The sequence below is a fragment of the Rosa chinensis genome, chromosome 2 (genome assembly GCF_002994745.2).
Source record: "Rosa chinensis cultivar Old Blush chromosome 2, RchiOBHm-V2, whole genome shotgun sequence".
In the NCBI taxonomy this organism is placed as follows: Eukaryota; Viridiplantae; Streptophyta; class Magnoliopsida; order Rosales; family Rosaceae; genus Rosa; species Rosa chinensis.
Window position 1 is genome coordinate 73481205 of NC_037089.1, and position 24566 is coordinate 73505770.

General features: G+C 38.3%; 4 protein-coding genes and 1 pseudogene across 4 annotated transcripts; 1 reads left to right on the forward strand and 4 right to left on the reverse strand.

The window, feature by feature from the left end:
• Window positions 1–1302: 1302 nt before the first annotated feature.
• Window positions 1303–2028, reverse strand: LOC112189103. Its single transcript, XM_024328377.2, has one exon. The coding sequence runs from the start codon at window positions 1817–1819 to the stop codon at window positions 1496–1498; it is 324 nt and encodes a 107-aa protein (XP_024184145.1). The 5' UTR covers window positions 1820–2028; the 3' UTR covers window positions 1303–1495.
• A 7567-nt stretch (window positions 2029–9595) lies between these two features.
• On the reverse strand, window positions 9596–10159 carry LOC112184967 (endoglucanase 17). Its single transcript, XM_024323188.1, has one exon. The coding sequence runs from the start codon at window positions 10157–10159 to the stop codon at window positions 9596–9598; it is 564 nt and encodes a 187-aa protein (XP_024178956.1).
• Window positions 10160–13011: 2852 nt separating this feature from the next.
• Window positions 13012–14614, reverse strand: LOC112184968 (annotated as a pseudogene).
• Window positions 14615–21222: 6608 nt separating this feature from the next.
• LOC112190079 (probable fructokinase-4) lies at window positions 21223–22194 on the reverse strand. The gene has a single exon (XM_024329508.2). It carries the CDS (start codon window positions 22192–22194, stop codon window positions 21223–21225), a length of 972 nt encoding a protein of 323 aa, XP_024185276.1.
• Window positions 22195–23543: 1349 nt separating this feature from the next.
• Window positions 23544–24566, forward strand: LOC112190080 (F-box/LRR-repeat protein At4g14103). Its single transcript, XM_040513576.1, has one exon. It carries the CDS (start codon window positions 23544–23546, stop codon window positions 24564–24566), a length of 1023 nt encoding a protein of 340 aa, XP_040369510.1.

The following is a 24566-nucleotide window of genomic DNA, read 5'->3' on the forward strand; positions in this document are numbered from 1 at the left end:
ACCAAAATGTTTGGTTTGGAACTTTATGTATAGAAATTATTAGTGGCCTTTAGTTCGTGTTCTGTTTGCAAAATTTTCCCTTTTATATCTGTTGCAAGGTTTCTTGGTTATTGTTAGAATAAAGGCATGTGGATTTTCTAAAAGGTGGGTGTAATCGGGACTTGTTGAGTTCTTGTTATTCTAGAATAGGGATTTCAGAGGTTTGAAGAAACGATTGCTTTCTGTTGACCCCATAGAGGTGTTTCATTTTTGTATTACTTGCCAAACTTAATGAAATGGCTGACCTATTTCGATAAAAAAAAAAAACACTCTTATTTGTCTAGATTTAGTGTAGACCTTATTTAAAAATTTTAAATGAATTAATTTTAGAAAGTGAATCAAATATTCAAAAGTTGAAAATTAATTAATTATATGGTGGGAGGGCACGAAAAATGTGGTAGCTAGGTACTCCTTTTTCGTTATAGAAACCTTTTTCTTATTTTTGTGACGGAGAAAATTGGAATTAAGATCTCATTAAATACTATGGAGAGTGCATTCGATCAATAACTAAGTGATCAAAATTCCTTGTTTTGTCCAAAAGATGATAAATTAATTAGATAGATAGAATTTTACAAAAGCCATGGTATATTGGTATTTTTGTCGTGCAAGTTAATTAACAAGAAAATTGCTCCTTTTTGATTAAAAAACACATAGCTTAGTTGATTGCCGAAGTTTCAATATATGCTTATTTCTCCACAAAAGGCCTACGTAGAAATATACGCAGAGCATGCAAAAGATGGAGGACTCTGATGTTTTAGAATCTCCAGACACACAACCAAAAAAAAATCATTAGACTAGAAATTTGCAGAAGTCAATTTTTTTTATTAGAATAAATATACTCCCCTCCCCCTCTTGTTTTTTTTTTTCTCTCTTTTTCAATTTTCTGATCTCAATTTTCAAATTATTATAATGATCCTCCTTTTCTCCTCCACAACCAGCATTCATTGTATATGAAAAAACAGTACAGCACAAAGTACCAGACAACAAAGTGCATAGCTTTTATCTATTTCTTTAAATATATTAATTTTAACGAATATAAATTGTTGCCATTTTTTTCAAGAAAATTCCAAACAAACTTATCATGCATTATTTTTATAATCAGAGCATTGAAACCAGAATTCAAAAAGTTTATTAGAATCTTAAATAAGGACGGAGACAGCCACACCAAACCCCACTCACCAACTAGATATCACATAGTAATGTAGGTGGGAGGTCTCACTCTCTAACCAGTAAACCGGATCATGGACTTAGTTAGCTAGGAAATAAGGTCAGTGGCCATACATGGAATTTGTATGCGCGCTCGACATTCATATATGATATAGGAGAAGTCAAAACTATTACATGAATCACCATCTATTTATAAAAGAAAGGTATATATGTTTGCCGATCCATGCAAGTAGTAGAACTGCTGCAACACCAGCACACTCCAATACCATCGATACATTTCATTATAATTTTACATCAAGATGGCATAGCGCATGCTGTCACTTACCATTAGATGATTCATCTCCGTTATCTGCGCAAAATCACCCGACGCCCAAACCCCGTCAGCGCCATGAACATGAGGCTGAGAGAAGCAAGAAAGAACCGAAAATGGCAGGATCACAACGCTAACTATAACCGAAAATCCTTTCCAACCGCGAGATGATGATCTTCTTATAATTGGCAATTCTACTGCCAAGTTCCCGCCTCCTATGTTAACCATGCTCTCATCTGCTACTCTGGGGCTTTTCCTCATGTTTTGGAGATTTTGCCTCATTGTTGCTAGCATATGCCACATCTTTGTTCGACCGAGGACCAGATGGAGCTGTCTTGCCTGAATAAATGGAAAACTGATCAATCAATGGGTTTTGGTTTTGGAAGGGGAAGAAGTTAAAAGGTTTGGAACTAGCTAGTTAGGCCAAACTATTCTATATGGCTTTCGATAATGGCATATGTTGGTGGACTAGCTAGTGATGGTGTTTATCACAATGGTTTATGAGTGCCTTTTAAAGACCTCCAGTTCACTACTTATATACAAACGTATGTGGTGTGTGGGGTAATATCAATGCCAACATTCCAACAAATCTGCCTAAATTAAATTTCAATCAAAAAGTATACACAAATATTTTAAACCATACAGGTCCGATCCTGTTGTGGGCTGAACTAGTACGACATAAATTTAGCATATAACATAAAAGTTATACTTTTGTTGTGAACACACCTTTACAGTTGTATTGTACAAGCACTAAGAGGGACCCAAGATGCATATGTAATTATGTATGAAACTCATTTAGTCGGCAGAAGAGAGAAAAAAAAAAAAGAGAGGCAAGTAGCAGATAGTATCAAATCAGACAATGGAAGACCAATCATTTTTATGATGGAGAGAATTTCAAGTTTTTCAACCTTTTGATAACTACTTAACTTGACCTATAAATATTCTTTCTGGGATTCTTATAGCAAAAAATTATCACAATCGATGATGTATAATTGAGGAAGTCATCTCCTAGCTATCAGCTCAGGGTCCCAGATTTGGACAGTGTTGGAGAATCAAATACTACAAATTCTATAGTGTGATCAAAATTTTATTAAAGATATCAAAACTGAAAAATTACAACTCTGCCTGAACTAGTGTAAAAATTTGAAACCCCCGATTTTGACTCATTGTCAGAGTTTGACAGATAATAGACTTAAAACAGTTGAATTGCTCATTTAAGTGACCTGATTGAGATTTCCAGTGATAATTCCTTATGCTTTTTCGGACACCCCGCATAAATATTAACTTGAGTGTGTTTTATTGTCACATCTATAAATAAATGTATGTTTTTATATTTTCTTAACTTTACCCCATTTTTTCTTTGGATTCTTTCACATCTTTTGAAGAAATAATATATTTTTTCTCTTTTATCGATCATGAAACCCCATCTTATCCTCCACCATAGATATCAATGAGATGAGCATTGATAGTGTCATCGCTCTTGATCTGCCATTTACTTGTCTTTAATTAATTAAGCTGCCCATAACCCCATGGTTTAGTTCTAGGTACCTCCATGAAGATTCAAAACCAGGGACTTCCACATTAATAAAGAAATTAAAAAATGAATAAAGTGGAAGAAACCGAAAAGTAATAAATTTAAATTAGGTCCAAACTGAAGGAAAAAAGTGGACCCATGAACCTGCATATTAACTAGTCGAATTTACAATTATATAACCTACCGGAGAACTAGAGACCCTCTTTGTTCTTTCGGTGTCTTGGTCCTGCTCAAGCTTTCGCATCAAAGCATTTACAGTATCCGGTGACATTCCAACCGAGTACACAGCCAATGTTGCATTCTCGGGCCTAGTTATTAGATCGACATGTAGTTCTTATATATTGACTTGTTAGAGAATGGAATGGCACATTGAAAATTGAAGAGAAAATTTTACAAACAGTATGCTAAATAAAAGTCTGTTCATTACTTTGATACATCACATTTGAAAATTATTACATTGATACCTCAACATTTAAACATGATACTATTTTCAAACCCTCCGTTATAACAATCTCAAGTCTATTGCCACGTAAACTATTTCATGAATAATTTCATCTTTTCAGTGTCTCTATTTTTTTTTTTCCTTTTCTTTCCCTTCTAATCACAAAATTCTCTCTCTACTGGATTGAATAGAGTTCAAGTTTGACTCTTCTCTCACAGTGCGAGGAGAGAGAGAGAGAGAGAGAGAGAGAGAGAGAGAGAGAGAGAGAGAGAGAGCTAGTTCTTATCTCAATGTGATCTCAAGTTAGGTGAAGTTTTGAGCCTTTTTTGTTTGCCCACCTGCAATGCAATCTGATTGGTTCAAAAGGATCTTGCATTTACGTTGTCAGATGAGATCTATTATCCCATTATATCCCATTAATGTTTTAAAGTTATAATTAAAAATGTTTAGTGATGGGATTTGGAAGGTCCAAGTCAATGTTCATCCAATTCAAGTCAAGTGCCATACTGCCATTGTTTATATTAAGAATCAAATCAGAAAACCTACGGCTTTGCCTACTAATCCGTAATTACGTACCTGAAGATAGTCATCTCTGTCTTCACTATATTCTTTTCAAGTTTTGGTATTGGAATAAACGCGCTAAGAAGTTTTAGATTAGTAGTAGTTGCACACTCATATTAGTTCCACTTTTGACCCATGTTCAATCAGTTCAACGCCTAGAAAATCTTCTTAACCACTTCAGACCGAGGAATTAAATACTGCATATTAATTATTGTAAAAAATTCTACTTACTACCCTGTATAGAGGTGGCAAACGGGCCGGCCTGACCCATTTTAAGCTGGCATAGTCGTACTTCGTGCCGTACTTGGGCCAACCTATTTATTACTGTGCCGGGCTCGTGCCAGCCTATTTACTTAAACATTAAGCTCGGCCCGACCCATGGCCTGAGCCCATATCGTGCCGGGTCAATAACAGGCCGTGCTCGTGCCTACCCACTATAAAGCACCATTTTAAAATTTTAATTTGAACAAATAAAATTAATTTTATTTAACTATTTAGAAAATTAAAATAAATTAAGATCTGCAATGTTTTTCTTAATCTTAGCTTTTTAAGATTAGATTTTCAATAATTTTTTATATTCCACTATAAGAAAGAAAGAAAAAAAAATCAAAATATATTGTTTTTAGTATATTATTGTGAGATTAATCTTTATTAATATAATGAAGATTTAGTATCTATTATTCTTTTCTTCATTCTATAGTTGTATTATTTCCTTCATTCTATAGTTGTATTATTATTACATTGTTTTCCACCTCTATCATTCCTATTATTATTTTCTTCATTCTATCGTCTGTCATTGTTTATGAAATAAAGTATCTATTATTATTTTCTTCATTCTATAGTTGTATTATTATGAGATTAGTCTTTATTAATAAACTTATGTTTAATATTTAGAAAAAATACTTATGTCAAAACAAGGATATAATGCTTTGTTTCATTATTTTGACAATATAAAATAAAGCATTGGTGGAATTGTCATGAGATTTTAAATAAAAATGTCTCATATTCAAATCTCATCATTGTAGTTTTTTAATATTTTTAAAAATAAAATGAAATTTTGTGTTTGTAACGGGCCTGCCCACAATATGTCTTGCGCGGGCCGTGCCGGGCCAATTACAGGCCTGGGCCGAGCCGGGCCAATGGACCAATATTCTTAGGCCCAACCCGACCCGTTATTCTAACGTGGTCGGGTCGTGTCGAGCCACTAACAGGCTTGGGCCGTGCCGGGCCGCTTTTATGCTCGTGTTTAGTGGCCCGTTTGCCACCTCTAACCCTGTACTTTCAAGGTTTCGTCAGTTCAGTCCCTATACTTCTACTTTAATTAGAAAAGTCCTCGCACTCTCCAATTTCATCAAATCGATCCATTTCCTCACCATTCCGTCAATTTCCTCTGTTTGGGTGCTGACATGTCCGGACGCCATCTAATCTGTCAGATTTGTGGGACCTTCTCACATGCAAAATTCCCAAGCTACTCCTCCAATATATCTCCCTCCCCTTTCCCACCCAAGCAGCCTAATTCCTCAGAACCGCGTCTTCTCTTCTTATTCTCAGCTCTTGGTTATGGTTCCTCACTTCCTCCACCGATCAACATGGCCGGAAGAAGATGAGGGAGTCTGAGATCATTAATAGGGCCAAGATCATGCTCACAACAAACCCAAAAAATTTAAGTATTTGGGTGTGCGAATTAACCTAATTTGATTGAGATGAGTCCTATAGATTCAACTAAGATGTAGAAAAACCAAATCTGAACAAAATTCAAATCAAGATGCATGTAAACCCAACATGAAAATCAAAACCAAAGATACAGATCTCTTTCCAAATCAAAATTTCATTACTAACCACACCCACCCAGCCCACTATCAACCAGACCCACGCCTGGAAAGAACGACAGAAGCTCATTACCAACCACACCCAGGCCACTACCAACCATACCCACGCCTCCAAAAGAATCCAAAGCTGCCATTGTTATTTGACCGGCCAGACTTCCCCAGCCTCGCTTTAATTCTCATCGGAATTGTTAGCTTCCGGAGAGCCAGACTCACTATTGTTGTCAAATACCACCACCTCATCAACTCGGAAAATCATGACGGCATGAGCTATCTGACGGCCAACTGAGATTAAAAGAAGAAATAAATGAATTAGAAAAAGATTGAAGCTAAATCTTGTTGGGTAGGGAGGGATTAGAGGAATAGAAAAGTACCCGAGTGGTGAGTTTGAGGGACTAAGCATTGTGAATGATGGAATCAGCGATGGCTATAGTGACGGTGGGAATCACGGCGGCTGTGTCGGTTTTGGATTTCTTGTTCTTCTTCTTCTTCTTATTGGTTTTGTTATGCGAGTTGCCATTAACAATATAAGCGAGGACGAGGTCCTCGAGCTTCTTGGAGAGAGTGGACTCAATGTGGGCGAGCTTGGCCTTGGAGGTGTCAACGGTCTCGTGGTCGAGACGGTCGTCGAGGGCGTTGAGGATAGAGCGGGTCTGGGCGACGTCAGAGACGGCGCGGGTCATGGCAGCAATATGATGGCTTTGGGGTCGGAGAGGTGGGGCATCTAGTTGAGGAGGCCTGAGGAGGGTTGTTGGGGCCATCGATCATGTGAATCGGCGATGAGAGAGAGGTGGTTCTTAAATCGGATCGAGCTTGAATATGTGAATGATGGAATCAGCGATGGCTAGGCTGAATGAATCAGATCGATCTTGGGAAGCTGATTGAGAATTGAACGAGGGAAGGAATGAAAAGGAGGGTAGCTTGGGAATTTTGTATGTGAGAAGGTCCCATAAATTTGATAGATCAGACAGCGTCTGGACACGTCAGCACCCAAATAGAGGAAATTGACGAAATGTTGAGGAAATGGATCGATTTGATGAAATTGGAGAGTGTGAGGACTTTCTGATTAAATTAGAAGTACAGGGACTGAACTGACGAAACCTTGAAAGTACAGGGTAGTAAGCATAATTTTTTCCTTAATTCTTTCTCATATTGACAGTTAGGGATCATTGTTCAGGATCATAATGCCTCATTTCTTCATTTCATTTAGAAGATCTCCATATATCCACCATGTTAGTTGAGATGACTAACTTTACCGTCGAGGGCTTGGCTAGTTTTGACCACTCTCATCAGTTGTTGATGCTCTCCCGGTCAGTTAATCCTAGTCAACCTTGGAAATCTAATGTTGGAAAATAGTATTTTTAAATTGAAGTTGTTCAATTTTTCATCCCTAAGTCCTCATGGTGGTGGTAGATCAAATTTTTCATAGTTTGACTGGAAGAACATCATTCTTGGGGGATTGTGTAGTTACTATAGAGGCTATGAAGAGGTTAATTATGGGCCATGTACGTTCAGGCTGCTAGTAAGCTAGCCACAAGGAATATGTATAATTCTGTGTCTAGAGTCATTTTATACATCGGGAGCTTATAAGAAACTGATGTCTAGAGTCATTTTTAACATTAACTAAAAACCAATGTCTGGGATTTCCCGATCTTTAACATCACCCACTAAGACATCGGTACATTTTTTTTAACATCGGTTTCTGGCCGATGGTAAAGGCAAAAATTCTAGTAGTGATCGAACTTCAAATCCTAAAATTTTTTAGGGTGTTGGTTGTCATCCTCGTCAGACTCCAAGGATCGTTGAACTTAATTGGATTCCTCCAATTATTGGTTGGGTGAAGATTAATACCGATGGTGCATGGCAAGTTGGCAACGTGTTTCTAGAAGAGCGGGCTATGGTGGAGTGTTTAGGGACTATAATGGTTCTTTTATGGGTGCTTTTGCTTCTAATCTTGAGATTCCTAGTTTCGTCGATGCAGAGATCATGGCGGTTATTCAGGAAATTGAGCTTGTTTGGGTTAAGGAGTGAAAGCATATTTTGCTTGAAGTTGATTCAACTATGGTACTTAATTTCCTTCATGCACCCCATCTTGTTTCATGGAGGCACCTTGTTGCTTGGGATTGATAATTGTTTGCACTGTATCTGACAAATACAATTTAAATCTTCTCATATTTTCAGAAAGGGAAATCCAGTAGCAGATGTTCTTGCTAATGTTGGTTTGTCATCATCAGGTTTGGTTTGGTAGAATGATGCTCCTCTTTTTCTTCTGAATCTTTGTCGACGAGACTCACTTGGTCTTCCAAATTTCCGATTTATTTGAGTTGTAGTGTTTTTGTCGCTTTTATTCTACTAGACTAGAGGTTATTAGTACCTTTTTAGTTCTTCAATTTTTGGCTAGGGGCATGGGCATTGTCCTCCCTTCTTCTGTTTTTAATATCTATCTCTGTTAATAAATCAAGTTGGGAGGCTCTGCTCTCTCCAATCATATTTTAGCCAAAAACATCATTCTTGGGGGATCGTGGGCTTCTTTTGAACGCCTACCTTAGGCACCATGTAAGCTTTCTATATACGAGGTTGGATCCATCCCACATAATTGAATTTTATAGCCGTGTGGTATTAAACAATAACTGCTTAACGATCAACAGTTACGAGACTTGATTACAAAAGAGAATAACAATTCGATCAAATCTTTGAATATCTTTTGATCTTCATCCTCCAAATCGTGATTTCGAGATACAGTTGAAATGCATTCGTATGTGAGCATTTTGTGATTTAAAGTAAGCCAACAGACCAACAAAAGGTGCATTGATGTATGTGGTTGATTGGTTGGCTCCGATTGTCCAACATTATAACGAGAATCTTCGAACCTATCATCTTCAACTGGTCCTCCCACTATTGCACCTTGATAAAGCAATATGGGGTTCACATCCAAAACCAATTGGCAATGGATGGAGTAGCCCAAACCCTTATAAATCCATAGGAAAGGTTTCATTTTTTCCATGTGACATGTATATATTCTCAACACGCCCCCGCACGTGTGGCGAATTTTCAAGCCATACACTTGGACAACTTGGGTGACGTGGAGCTCGTATGGCCGTTAGGCATGCACACATGGGTAATCCGCTATGATACCATGATAAAACAATCTGAGGTTCACATCTAAAACCAATTAGCAATGGATGGAGTAGTTCAAACCCTTATAAACCCATAGGCAAGGTCTCATTTTTCCTATGTGGGATGTATATATTCTCAACAATTAGCAGGTTTTGATTTGGAGCTTTAGTTGCGAAAAAGGGATTTCCTTCATGGCAGTGAATGTGTTAAGGGTGCTTGTTAATCGAAGGCAGGACTGAACCGCGGTGATGAATTCTCTGTGGAAACTTTTCCCATATCCCACCATGTACGACATGCCTAAAGGGTTGTTCCCTAGTATATAATTGACCTATCTTTTGGCAAAATTGACCAGCCTAGCCGGAGTGATCATGATTCACGAAGTTGTTGCCGCAGTTAACCACTCTATTGGTGGCTTTTATGTGGTTAGCATAAACTGTCAGAAGAAACGATAATGAAGTCGTATGTTGCATGTTGCTTCCTCCACTTTTGAAGAAGAGCCCGTCGCGCGTATAGGAGACTGATTTTAGAGCATGTGATTCGGGCAAAATCGAGCATACGAGCAAGTCTATCTTGGAGGGAACATTACGAGACATTACCCATTAAGAAGAGAGTACGTGAATGCCAACATTCTTTACATCCCATCCAAACTGAGTAACGTCGCGACCTAAATTATGTATGTTGTGTTTGACATAGCCCCAGTAGTAAGGTCTCTTAGTTGCCTTGTACAACCACGTAGCTCCCCAAACCAACTCATCCATGTATCCATTGTAGTCGCAATAAAACGGGCACGCTCCATTGGGAATGCTATTGTTATAAGATCCTCTATACTTGTCTGCAAACTCGAAAACCTCTATGGCTCGGTTAAGAAGCAAAGCCGAGTACCTGTTGTCCGAACCTCTAAACACCATGGAAGAAGCTGCAAGGGCGGCTGCAGTTTCGGCCGAGACTTCAGAGCCTGGATTTTGTTTTGTTATTATGTAGGACGTTCGAGGAGTGTCCATGTCTTCAGGTCTTTCCCAACAAGTGTAGTCGCCATTTGGGTTACCAACAACGCCTACCACAGAACCAGGAACGTTTGTGGATTTAAGAAAGTATCCGTCCCCCATTCCTTTGCATGCTGGAGTTCCGAACCTAAAGATTGCCAGAAGTCCAACACGCTCCATGACCACATTGTTGTTGTGAAGGCCATGGGAAAGTTGAACTTCGCATTGTTTTCGGCATCATAGTAACCCCCTGTGAGATCCCTATGAACGTGAAACCGTCACGCAGGGCTGAATTTTTCCTCCAAGTCACTCATTGGGTGGGCCGTAACCTTCCGACCTCTGTCCTTCGAAAAACAAAATACTCTTCAACAAAGCATCCGAGTAGTTTTGTGAATGCCTTACAGAGCTTGTGAATGTTGCCATTGCCAACATCCCTAGTGATGATACTATCAACAAGATTAATATACTCATCATGACGATCTAGCTTGCCCGAAGTAACTCTCAGGCTAGGTACAAGAAAGTTAGATGTAATCTCAACTATATAATTAGCCTAGGCTTCCTAGCTAAGTTACGGAAATAGCTAGAGTCTGATTAGCAGAAAATCGATATGGCCCTTAACATGTAATATTTTGGATGCTTATTAATTCTAGATTCTAAACTGTTACAAGCATAAAAAGTAAAGCGTTTTACATTTTTCCTTAACTTTTACATTTAAGGAAGGTCAATCAATAGTGTTTTAAGGTTTTTATGATCATTTTAAGGCCATTCTTCATTTCTACTCCGATAAAAAAAAAAAATCCGGTTTGGCACATCGGAACAACCAGCCCAATAATCGTAAAAGGCAGGCCCAACAGTTAAACATTTATCTAACAGGTCAGGCCCAATAGATATCCAAAAAAAAACACTGCAACTACAGTGTATGATACTAACTTTTGAATAATCCGGAGAAGACGAAGGACTCTCCCACTGATCACTGAGGAGCCAACGGCGTCTCATCGCTGCCTTCTCCCTGAAACCAACGTCGGAGCATCTCTGAATCCATTTTCCAGCATCTAACACATCCTCTCTTAGATCTATCTTGATAAGTTTGATCACCTAATCTAATCCTCTAAATGAGATATTAGAATAGAAATCTTAGGCCCGCAAGACGAGCAAGGTTAGCGCCTATGAAACTATCCAAGTTTATGATGACAAATAATAACTGGTAAAAACAGTAATTAGTAGAACAAAAAAACCTCAAGATGAACAAAGGACCAGGTCCCAATTCAGAGAAGTAAGGCCTTCTCCAACCCATGGAGACTAAGGGCCAAAGGGCTATAATTTAGCCCAAATCATCACCAACCCATGAGACTAAGGGCCAAAAGGCCAAAATTTAGGGCCAAAGGTGAGGTTGTAATGCTAAATATAGCACTTTAGGTAGCCTTTTGCCCCTTTAAAAAAATGGATCAGCTTGGTGGTGGCCCACGGGCTGCAGGTGATGCTGACGTGAACATGACGTCAGCAACGACTAGTTGCTGACGTCAACTAGTCGTTGGGTTTTTTTTTTTTTTTTTTTAGCCGTTGGTTAGATTTTTTTTATATTTTTTTATTTTTATAGCCGTTGGTTTGAAATTAAAAAAAAAAAAAACAAAAAAAAAACTTTTACACTATAAATACATATGACTTCAACATTCTTTTTCACATCTTCCTTCTACTTCCGCATATATATCTTTCTATTCTAATGGAGAAAATTGGGCGCCATGAGTTGTTTCCGTCATCCAGTTCGACGTCGAATGAGTACCGCCCGGAAATGCTATTCAATGACTTGGATGAGTAATTAATGTTGCCCAAATAAATTGTTATAATCTATTAAAATTTCCTTGTAACTTTTATTTATTATGAATAAATTTTGCTTGTAACTTTTATCTTTGCTTACTTTTTCATGAATAAAATAAATATTAAAAATATGATTCCAGTTTTATTTCATTTCAAAATTAGCTAAAAATATTTTTAATTATCTTTAAAAAAAATACAACCGAAAAAATATTTTTTATCATATAAATTATTTCAATTACTATAAGTCAATTGACTTTAAAAAATAAGCACATATATATATATATATATAACCAATCCAAAATATTAAAATATATTTTAGGGCTATAATTTAGCCTTGATGGGTTGGAGACAGTTGATGTCAAATCAATGAATAGTACAGAATTTAGGGCTAAAATTTAGCCTCAGGGCCATTTTTAGCCCTTTGGGTTGGAGATGGCCTAATAATTTAAGTCCATGCAAGAATTAATGGGCATTAATTTCGCTGTGAAACAAAAGGGGTAAAAGAAAAAGAATCAACTTCATGTGTACTATTGTGATATGAAAATTAGATTATCCATATCTACAATGTAAACTAAACTAACAGGCCACTTAAACTCAATTTTACGGAAATTGATGTAGGACGAGAATTATCCTGGTTTAGCCGGAAAACTAGAAAAATAAAGAAGCGGCGTGGAATCAAGAAGAGTGATTGGAAAATAGGTAATTCACGCATAATGTGGTTACTAGCCGCTGCAATATCCAAGAAAATTAGGTTTTGGACTTTTCAGGTTTCTTGTGCGAAAAGTCAAGTCTTAATTGTGAATCAGATTTGATCAACTTTTGGCCAGAATGTCCATTTGAGACGCATGATACCTTTCCAGAATGGGAACGACGAGATCTTCAAGATACTAACCTGAGTTTACAAGCAATAAACCCTAAAAAGCAATAAACTCAGGTTAGTATCTTGAAGATCTTGTCGTTCCCATTCTGGAAAGGTATCATGAGTCTCAAACAGACATTCTGGCCAAAAGTTGATCAAATCTGATACACAATTAAGACCTAACTTTTCGCACGAGAAACCTGAAAAGTCCAAAACCTAATTTTCTTGGATATTACAGCGGCTAGTAACCTCATTATGCGTGAATTACCTATTTTCCAATCACTCTTCTTGATTCCACGCCGCTTTTTTTTTTTTTTTTTTTTTCTAGTTTTCCGGCTAAACCAGGCCCATTCTCGTCCTATATCAGAAATATGGACTTAAGGTAAGCCAAAACATCAACAAAAGGTGCATTGATGTATGTGTTTGGCTCCGACTGTGTACATTGTACACATTGTACCGAGAGTCTTCGAAAGAATCGTTCTCAGCAGGTCCTCCCACAATCGCGCCTATTAGCAAGTTCTGATTTGGAGCTTGAGTCTCGAAATATGGCGTTCCTGCGTGACATTCAATGTTGCCCGGCTGCTGATCCATAGAAGGTAGCACCGAAGCGCGGTGGTGTATTCTCTTTGGAAACTTTGAACCATATCCCACCATGTATGACATTCCCAATGGGTTGCTTCCTAGTATATAGTCAACCTGTCCTTTGGTGAAGTCGATCATCCTAGACGCAGTGATCACGACGTTGTTGCCGCAGTTAACAACTTTATTGGCAGCTTTCAGCTAGTCAGCATAAACTGTAAGAAGAAGCGATAAGGAAGTTGCATGTTGCAGGTTACTTCCTCCGGGTTTGAACAATAGCCCACCGGGTGAGAATGTGACGGATTTCGGAGCAGGTGATTCGGGTAAAATTGAGCATACAAGTTGGTCCGAATTTAAAATAAAGGGACTATTATCATCAGTCGTTACCAACTGAGATACAAGTATGATGATCCCAGCATGCTTTCCATCCCATCCGAATTCAGTGACAAAACCACCTAGATTAGGCATGTTCTGTTTGACATAGCTAGTTCAAATAATAGGGATCCTTTGTAGCCTTGTACAACCATGAAGCACTCCAAATCAACTCATCCATGTAGCCATTGAAATCGCAGTAAAACGGGCACGCCGCTTCCCCAATGCTGTCGTTATAAGATCCTCTGTACTTATCTGCAAACTCGAAAACCTCCTTGGCTCGGTCAAGTAGCAAACCAGAGTACCAGTCGTCCGAACCTGTAAAACCATGGAAGAAACTGCAAGGGCAGCTGCAGTTTCGGTGTTTCGGCAGACGGGCACGCCGCTTCCCCAATGCTGTCGTTATAAGATCCTCTGTACTTATCTGCAAACTCGAAAACCTCCTTGGCTCGGTCAAGTAGCAAACCAGAGTACCAGTCGTCCGAACCTGTAAAACCATGGAAGAAACTGCAAGGGCAGCTGCAGTTTCGGTGTTTCGGCAGATACTTCTTTGCCTGGCTTTTCTCTGGTTATTATGTAGGATGTTCGAGGAGTGTCCATATCTTCGGGTCTTTCCCAACAAGTGTGGTCGCCTACGGGGTCGCCAACAAAGCCGGCAACAGAACCAAAAGCATCTGTGGATTTAAGCAAGTAATCAGTGCCCCATCTTATAGCTTCCGAAGCATATGGAAGTTCTGAGCCCATTGATTCACCAAACTCTAGAACACTCCAAGACAACATTGTTGTTGTGAATGCCATGGGAAAGTTGAACTTCACGTTGTCTCCAGCATCATAGTAACCCCCTACCAGATCCATATGAACGTCATTGCCGTAATGGAGAGCTGAATCTTTCCTCCAAGTCACTCGTTGGGTACGCGGTAACGATCCCGACCTCTACCCTTCGAAAAACAAAATACTCTTGGACAAAGCGTATATCGATCCGCGTAGTTGTGGGAAGGCGTGGCAGACATTGCTAGTGCTGCTAGTATCAACAACTTTAATTGAAGCTGGGAATGGAGAGATTCCTAAGATCAGATGTCATATGGTGAGTAGCACCAGTGTCCCCAATCCATACTTCGGAAACAGTGTTCTGAGAATTTGAAGAACTTGCACCAGGACTCCCAGAGTTAGCTGTCATTCCAGTGAGTGTGGATGGCTATTCAGCTCCTTGATATGCAAAGTTACTCTTGTGATGGCAATCAAGAGCAGCATGTCCTTTGAGGCCACAGATTTGGCAGACAATCACAGAGTGTTTAAAAGCAGAAACACTTCATTACACATAATTGTTCCTTGCACAAAAAGTTAGGAAGGGTTGTTCCTTGCAGACAAGCACAGAGTGTTTAAAAGCAGAAACACTTCATTACACTTCACAGAGTGATTGGCTTACACTCTTTGAATAGGAACAGTCCTTCCCCATTAAACACTCTGTGATTGGCCCCACAAACTGTTCCTTGCACAAAAATGTATCATTCACTTCATTACATGTCCCTATACCCCTCAACAAAATGGGGTTGCTGAGAGAAAGAACAGGCACATTGTTGAAACTTGCATTACTTTGATGTCTGCTGCTAAACTTCCAAAACCATTTTGGTTCCATGCTGTAGCTCATGCTGCTTTCCTCATTAATCGAATGCCTTGTCAGTCTTTGAATATGTCTTCTCCTTTTATCAAACTTTTTGGTCATGCACGTGATCTTAGCACACTGAGAATTTTTGGTACTGCATGTTATCCTTATCTCAAGACTTACTCAGGATAAACTTGACCCCAGAACTTTTCAATGTGTCTTTCTTGGTTATGCTCTAGGTTACAAGGGAGTGTTTTGTTACTGCATTGAGAAGCACAAATTGAATATGTGCAGACATGTTGTTTATGATGAGACAATTTTTCCATTCTCTACACCTATTCTTCATTCTGCTTCTTCTCTTCATACCCCATCTTCCCACTCATACACCATTTCTTCCCATACTGCTCCCACTGTTCCTCCTTCCCCTACTCAGCAAGATATTATGCCTGTCCTCACACCTGATCAGCTACAAGTTGTGCTACCTTTTGCTCCTGAGTTTCAGCCATCTGCAGGTATTTCTCCTATGGCTGATGGGGGGGGGGGTAATGATGTGTCTTCATCTTCATCTACTGCTTTATCATCTTCTGATGGCTCTACTGCGATACATGAATATTCCTAAGATACTCAAGATGCTTCCTCTTAGCTTAGGAATTCACAGTTTGGCAATGTTGTGTCTCAAGTGAATGAACTGAATGAACTTCCTTTGGAGCTACAGTTTATTAATGATCCTGCGCAGGCATATAATAACCATTCCATGTTGACTAGAGCTAAGAATGGCATTGTGAAAAAGAAATCTTTTCCTGAGTATTGTGCTTATTCCTGCATTGTGCAACAAAATTTGCTTGATGAATTTGCTTTCTTCAGTGGCTTGTCTACTGTTATAGATGTTCAGGATCCCATAGAGCCTAAGTTCTTTAAAGCTGCTGTTGGGATTCCTGAGTGGGATTGTGCAATGAAAGAAGAAATTGAAGCTCTGCAGAAACAAGGAACTTGGATACTTGTCCCTTTACCTCATGGTAAAAATATAGTTGGAAGTAAATGGATTTATAAAATTAAGAAAAATCCTGATGGTAGTATCTCGAGGTATAAGGCCAGGCTTGTGGCTCAAGGCTACAGTCAAGAGAAAGGTTTGGATTATGATGAAACCTTTAGTCCAGTTGTTAGGCATAGCACTGTGAGAATTATTCTTGCACTTGCTGCTATGAATAACTGGGAGTTGAGACAATTAGATGTCAAAAATGCATTTCTTCATGGAGATCTTAAAGAAGAAGTTTTCATGCATCAGCCACAGGGTTTTGTTGATTCTCAGTATCCTGAACATGTTTGCTTACTTAAGAAATCACTGTATGACTTGAAACAAGCACCTAGGGCCTGGAATGAAAAGTTCACTAATTTTCTTCCATCTTTGGGATTTCAGTTTTCTCATTCTGATCCAAGTTTGTTTGTGAAATGCACTGATCAAGGTATGGTTTGTCTGTTGCTATATGTTAATGACATTGTTATAACTGGTACTGATAGACTTGGCATATCAGTTGTTATCACTGAACTCAGTGATGTTGATAGGAGCATTTTAATGCGACGTTTTACTTGTTTTACCCTACATTTCTTGCGTTATTTCCTTAATAAAACCCTGTTTAGGAAAGTTTCCATTCTTTGATTGGGAAAGTTCCTATTTGTAGAAAGTTTCTATTTTTGTAGTTTCTATTTTTCATTTTTAGAAAGTTTCCCATTTTCAGTTTAGGAAAGTTGCCATTTTTCATTTTAGGAAAGTTTCTATTTTTCTTACCAGTTTCTATTTTCAGGACCTCCGAGCTAAAACGTGGAAATGAACTCACAAATGGAAAGAGGAGCTTGCGAACACCAAGGGGAGCAAAGATGAAGAACAATGAGCCACAGAAATGAGCAGAAATGAAGAAAAGAAGTTTTCCTGGTCCAACCAGGAAACCCTGCGAAAGGGAGGAAAGCTCACCAATGAAGTTTCCAACGTTACTATGAAAAGGAAATGGAAAACTAAAGTGTTGTGACGTTGGAAGATGACAAGGCTTGAATGAGAAGCAACAAGGCCCAAGAACTCTCAAGAATGAAGTGGATTTTCGGCAAATGGATAAAAGGCCCATGAAGCCCATACAACTAGGGTTTATGACGCAAGAATAAACCCTAGGGGAGTTTTGTCGTCCAAAAGGGAGAGAGAAACAAGGAGGTGACGTCCAAGAAAATCAGAAATTAAAAGGAGATTTTCTAGGGTTATTTTTATGGAAATAAATCAAGAGATAAACCCTAGAAGACTCCTAGCCGTCCAAGCCAAGAGAAAAAGGAGGGATTGCCGTGCAAACCCTAGAGAATTCGGCCAAGAGATAATGAAGAGAGAAATTAGGGTTTTGCCGTAAGGAAAAATCAGAAAATAAAAGAGATTTCGTGGAGATTTCTTAGGGAGGTTTTAAAGGAAAGAGAATATGTGTTGAACACAAAAAGCTCTAAAAGGAGTCTAGATTCATTCCCCTTTAATCTCTAAATATATTGTTGCCGAAATTGGTGTAGAAAATCAGAAATTATCTATATATTTCGGCAAGAATTATTTAGGGAATTAATATTGGAATTTTGTGATTGGTTGCAACACCTCATAGGGCTTATGTGGCAAGAATTCATTGGAGGAAATTATGTGGAGGAAGCAAGCAATAGCCGTGAGCTTTTCTAGGGTTTTGGACGGCTTGGAAACAAAGGAGGTCGTGCTCCTATATATTCTTCCCCTTTCTCAACGTCAAGGAGTTCCAATTCTTTACACTCTAGACGTTAGAAAAAAATCAGAAAACTCTCTCTAGCCTAGCCGTGCTCTTCTCCATCCTCTAGGGCAACCACGAAGTTCAAGCAAGGCCAAGGAAGAAGAGGACAAGCCGTGCACATCATCCATCACCATCCTTGAAGATTGCTTTCGAAATTCAAGAGACCATTCATCACTTCATTCATCTCATCTTCATCACGGTGTAATCCGATTCTCCTTGTAACCTTTGCTTTGTATTTTCGTTGGTTTTGCTTTAGTTGACACATATGTTTGAACAATTGTTAAATTCTGGAATTTTATGATTAATTGTTAATTTTCAGATTCATATATTGCAATTTATGGTTGCTTTTGTGTGAGTGTTTGATTAAATTTGCATGATAGAAATCTTTTGTATGATAATCTTGGATGGTTCGAAACATTTAGGGTTTTTATATGAATGTTGCTATGAATTTGAGAACATGAATCAACTTTTTGGTTTTGTGTTCTTAAATCAGTAAGTGGTAAAGGTTTTGTGCAAAAACCGAATTTAATCAAAGAAGATTGCAATTAGGTGGACTTTTTCATACTAAATTGCACATTTGAGTTGATAGCCTTTCTAGGTGCTTAATATTTAAACATGACATGATTGACTAGCTTTCTAGGGTTTGATTGCATGTTTGATAGGATTAATCTAGGTGCTTTCGCTTAGGTTAATTAGCATTGAAAAGTAAAATATGGGAAATTGTTTGCTTTTGAACGTTTCACATGATCAACTCCTCTTGCATGACTATGATGAACAATGATGAACTTGAATTGATTTTAATTATATATTTCGGTTTGATCTTTGTTTTTGCATTCCATTTGTGTTTTTATGTTTTTGCATTTCAATTATTTTTAACTTAGATTTTATTTTCGAAAAAGAAAACCAAAAATCCCCCTTTGTTTTCGTAAATAATGTATATTTGTGTGAATATTGTACTTTGTTTTAATTTTAATTGTTTAATTGTTTGATAATGACAGGTGTACCCTCAATCCCCGGAATAGAACGATCCATATTTACTTTATACTACTAATGACATTTCAGGGTTAAATTGGTCGCTTCCCAAAAGCGACATCAGATGTATTTGACATGAAGGATCTAGGTTCATTGTCATATTTTCTGAGAATTGAGGTTCAAATTAAAGAAAAAGGATTACTTCTTTCTCAAGAAAAATATGCCAGAGAATTGACCATCAAGGCTGATCTTGAAACTTGCAAGGACTGCATTACTCCTTGTATTCCTCATATGCAGATGCTTAAGACTGAAGGTACATTGCTTTCCAACCCATCTCTTTATAGAAGTATTGTTGGTGCTCTGCAATACCTCACATTTACAAGGCCAGATATTGCCTTTGCTGTGAACACTGTCTGTCAGTTCATGTCTGCTCCTACAGATGTTCACTATGCAGCTGTGAAAAGAATTTTGAGGTATCTTCAGGGTACTCTAGCCAAGGGACTGTTCTTTAAGTTTGGAAAGACTGTGCCTTACATTAATGCATACTGTGATGTTGATTGGGCTGGAGAGATCAATCAAAGGAGATCCACAACTGGTTTTATTGTCTATCTTGGTCATTGTCTTGTGTCATGGCAGTCAAAGAAACAAGGATCTGTTTCTAGAAGCTCCACTGAAGCTGAATATAGGGCTTTGGCAAATACTGCTGCTGAAATCTCTTGGGTTAGACACATTCTGTGTGATCTGCACATTAGAGTTCCTGCTCCACCTCTTCTAAAGTGTGATAATCTTCTGCACTTGCTTTATGTTATAATCCAGTATTCCATTCCAGGATTAAACACTTGGATAATGACTTTCATTTTGTTCGAGAGAGGGATCAAAGACAAGATCTGCTTCTGCAGTATGTGCCTACAAATCAACAAACTGCTGATATTCTAACCAAAGGGCTTCACAGTCCAGTCTTCAAGGAACACTGCTCCAATCTCAGTGTGCTCACCCCCATTGAGATTGAGGGGAGGTGTTAACGAGTCAACACCATGACTCATTTATTTTAAGTTTGTTGATGAATAATATGTGATGATGTGGCTTGCTTTGCTGGATCCTAGGTGGATTCACTTTATGTAAAAGTTTGTTACTCGTGGTTGTTTTAGTTTCAGACTACTATAAATAGGGATTGCTGTAATAACTTTGTGGCTAAGATTCATAATCAAATAGACTCAGATATTTTCAGCCTCTCATTCTCTCTCGCTTTTTGGTTCATCTTCATCTTCTAGCTTGAGATTTTGCCACCATGGATGCAATGTTATCAACTTATGCTACTAGACCAATTGGTATGGGCACTGATTGTGCTATTATGATCAAAATTCTTCAGTTATTAGGTTTATTGTTAAAGATTATATCTATAGATAATTAATTTAATTTGAGATCGCTTGAGACTCAAATCATTAATGCAATTCAACCATCAATTTTGACTTTTGAGAGAGATGATTTTTAAAGGCTGATCTAAAAATGAACATCTCTGAATACATATAATACTACATGCATATATAGTTTATCTCGCATTAGTAAAATAATCATCTATATATATATATATATATATTTACTGTGCAGATATGATATATCCTTGAGCATCAATACATTTGGAGTTCTACATATGTTGAGTTTTGCAAACAAATGCTTAAAGTTGGAGATGTTTCTCCACATATCAACTGGTAGTATTTATATCTTTTTCTGTTTTAATTAATTAAGATTGTGTAACTTAGATAACATTTTTTTTGTTCTAGCAAGCAGCCCGTACCCTAATTGTGTGACAAAAAAGAAAATAAAAACTGAAACATAGTGGGGTAATTTTTGTGAAAAATAGTGGGTAATTTTCGTGAAGAACGTGTTGATCTTTTTTTCTTTTCTTTTGTGAATTGAAATAATTCAATTTTAAATATTTTATTATTATTTGAGGGCTATAATTATAAAAAAAAATACCCCTCTAGTTTTGTCATGTAAACGCTCTGTCTTGACTGGAGTTAAGGTTTTGTTTTTTATTTTATTTTTTGACACAAAAATTAAAGTCATGAACAAAAAAACCCAGGAAAATAAATTAAAATAACAGCCAAAAATTTAACAAGAAAGAGATGAATTAATGACTACTGAGGTTGGAAAACACTCTCCAATCAAAAGGAAAGAAGTTTAAAACATAAAGTTCTAGAGACGGATGAACAACAGAAATGAATCTATGCTATTACCAAAAAAAAATAACACAAGAACGAATCTATGCCCCTTTGATTAGGGCGAGGACTTCAGACTCAGTGGGGAGTGCAGGAATTGCTCCCTTCTTGATCGTTGTTATTGCTCCACATGCATTTGCAAATTTGAGTACTTCCCTTAACCTTTGCTCATCATCAAGAACAGATTGATCATCAACAATCTTTGCGAGCAGAGCACCCACAAATGAATCACCAGCACCAGTAGTATCTACCGCAGTTACATGAAAAGCTTCCACACATCCACGGAAATTCTTAGTGTAGTATCTGCAACCCTTTTCACCAAGAGTGACAAGGAGGAGCTTCAAGTTAGGGTGCCACAGACTCATAGCAGATTCATCATCAATGTTGGGATTTCCTGTGAGAAACTCAAGCTCCACATCACTGACCTTGATCACTTCAGCCTTTTCCCATATACTCATTATCTGCTCGCGTGCCTCCTCCGGTGAGGGCCACAGTGGTAGCCGGAGGTTCGGGTCGTAGGAAAGCAAGGCACCTGCATCTTTTGCGACCTCCATTGCCTTCAGATGTGCCGACCTGCATGGTTCCACAATCAAGCTTATTGATCCATAGTGGAACACTTTGGCGGATCTGATCAGCTCGAAATTGAGCTCTTCGGGCTTGAGCAGCATATCAGCGCTAGGGTTCCGGTAGAATATGAACTCGCGCTCTCCATCAGCGCGTAGGGTCACGAAGGCCAGAGCGGTACGTGCGCCTTGGTCCAACAGGATGCCCTGTCCGGAGACACCGTTCTCCTTCAAGATTCCAGCAAGCATGTGCCCGAACTCGTCGGCGCCGAGCTTCCCGACGAAGGAGGCGTTGCCACCGAGCCGAGCCACCGCGATCGCCACGTTGGCGGGGGCGCCACCGGGGGCTTTCAAGAAAGCCGGGGCTTCTGCCAGCGAAACTCCCGAAACAGTTGGCACAAAGTCGATCAGCATCTCCCCGAAACTCACAATCAGACCCTTCTCATTAGCCATTATCAATCACTCAAAGATAAAGAGAGTAAATAGAGTAGGAGGTTGTCTGGTGGGTAAAGGAGGAGAAAGAAATAATAAGATACTGGGTTTTTGGGAAGGCATGCATGCAGTATTTATAGACTAGAAAGAGAGACAATCATATTCCTCATTGAAAATTAATTCATTTTTCTAATCGACTTAGTATTTCCGAATTCCGATCTTACTCGTTCATATTTTCTTTAGAAATTTTACTAATACAGTGAGACAATCCTACTCCTCATCAAAAACTAATTTATTTTTCTAATTGCATTAGAATTTTCAATCTTACACCTCACTGAAAATTATTTTAATTAAATTACTAATATCCGTAATTTGTGTGATTTAGATCACTAATGAAATTAATGCTCTGAAAATGTATTATTATTTTTTATATATATGTTCTACGTTCAGACGTTCTTACACAACCAATTGTCATTTTCTCCACAATTATTATGTTCTTTTGGCTACACTACAATAAAAAGAATGTTACAAGAAAAAGAGTGTTACAACAGACCAGGCCCAGTTGGCCCACTCACCAAAACAATCTCAGAATCGCCCATCACACAACCCAACACTATTTTCTCGTCTTTTTCATTGTTCTCGATTCTCGTGCGAACTCACCTCTCTCATTCCTTAGATTCTTCATCTGCAACTCTCCTTCTTGGGATAGATGTCAGCATTTGAAATGGTCGATTGAAAAGGTAAGTCTAATGTTACTATACTTACTCTCTTTGTTTTTACTACTCTTCTAGTTCATGTTATTCCCTTTACTCTCTAAAGAAGTTTTCTATGAACCAACATTTAATTGTTATATTTTTGAGATTTGAAATAATTCCCAGATTTGGTCGTGATTAGTTGTTGGATTAGTCACTTAAAAGTGATAGCTTTCAGACTATTTTTGACAAGAACTTGGCTGAAATTTGGAGAGTGCTCTTCTATGAGTGGTTTCTAGACCTAATTCAGCAATGCCCTTTTCATGTAATTAGTAAGGTAGTGAACTTTCCTAGCCTAGCTATAATGGGTTTATTGAAATACTGGTTGGCTGCGCATTCCAATAATGTTTGGTTCCACATTTTTTAATTTTTCCTGAACTTTTGGTTAACAGTTGAAAGTTGAAACAAAGAAACATAGTGCTTTTGGTTTCACATGTCCTTAATCCGTGTAGAATGATGCTTTTATTTTCTTGGGTTGAATCGTCTTCACTTTTCTTGTAAGAACACAAAAATCATTTGTCCAATTCTTTTTTATGCTCCAGGGAAACGATTGAACAATTCTTGTGGCTCAGTTGTCCAACCAGGTGCCCTTATAGTAATGAAAAGAAACACATTATCATGGAGCCCAAGTGTGAGTTGGGAGCAATGACAAGTTCTCATGTTCTAGGAACTTCTAGTGAGAGTATCATCATCGACAGATTTAGTGATCTCCCAGATGAAATTGCTCATCACATTCTTTCCTTCCACTGTGGCATCTTAATGAACCTCATCCGAGAGGGCGCAGTGTCCAAGAGATGCAGACAACTTTATCTATCACTTCCGTCTTTGATTATTGTTTCAGGTCATGTTTCAAACTGCACCAGGTCGAGGGTAAGGTTGATGAATTATTGGGACAGGTACTTGTTTCATCGTGGTGATAATAAGATAGAGTGCTTTGGCATTTGCTGGTCTTTCGATGCCGCAGTCAATGCAGAGATAAGTGATGAGTTTTTTCGAATCACCACGTGGATCCAAAATGCAGTAAGGTGTAATGTTAAAGTGCTTCACCTTGAATTCACTCAAAACAACTTGAATATAGTTGTGTTACCATCTTGCATCTTTCATTGTCATTCTTTGACGGAACTCTATGTGAACTTGAGTGGGGGTGATATTCAATCACCCTCCTTGTCTTTTTCAAGTAATCTCCAGCACTTGGAGTTGAAGGATGCTATGCTTGAAGATGACCAGTTTTTCGAATGGATATCATCTTCCTGCAAATGCATCAAGGAATTACGTCTTGAAAATGTTAGTGGAATAAAAGATATCACGATTGAGAGCTCGTCTTTGGAAATTTTTATTTATCTGTTTCCTTTTAACAATTATGAGCTCTGGGATCTTAACATTTCAGGGGAGAAACTTGAAGAAATAATAATACTTTGGCATTTTGATTCGAATGATGATTCAAGACGTGGTCTTATACCTCGCATCAGGTCGCTAAATATTCCCGCCCCAAAGCTTAAAAAGATCACGTGGGGTGGGAACTTTCTGGATCATCAGCATCTTGGGAACTTGATGTGCTTAGAAGAAGCTAAGATTTTTCTGGTCCCCGACTTAGATGACTTCAATAACCCATTTGAGGTTCTCTGCAGTATTCGCTGTTAA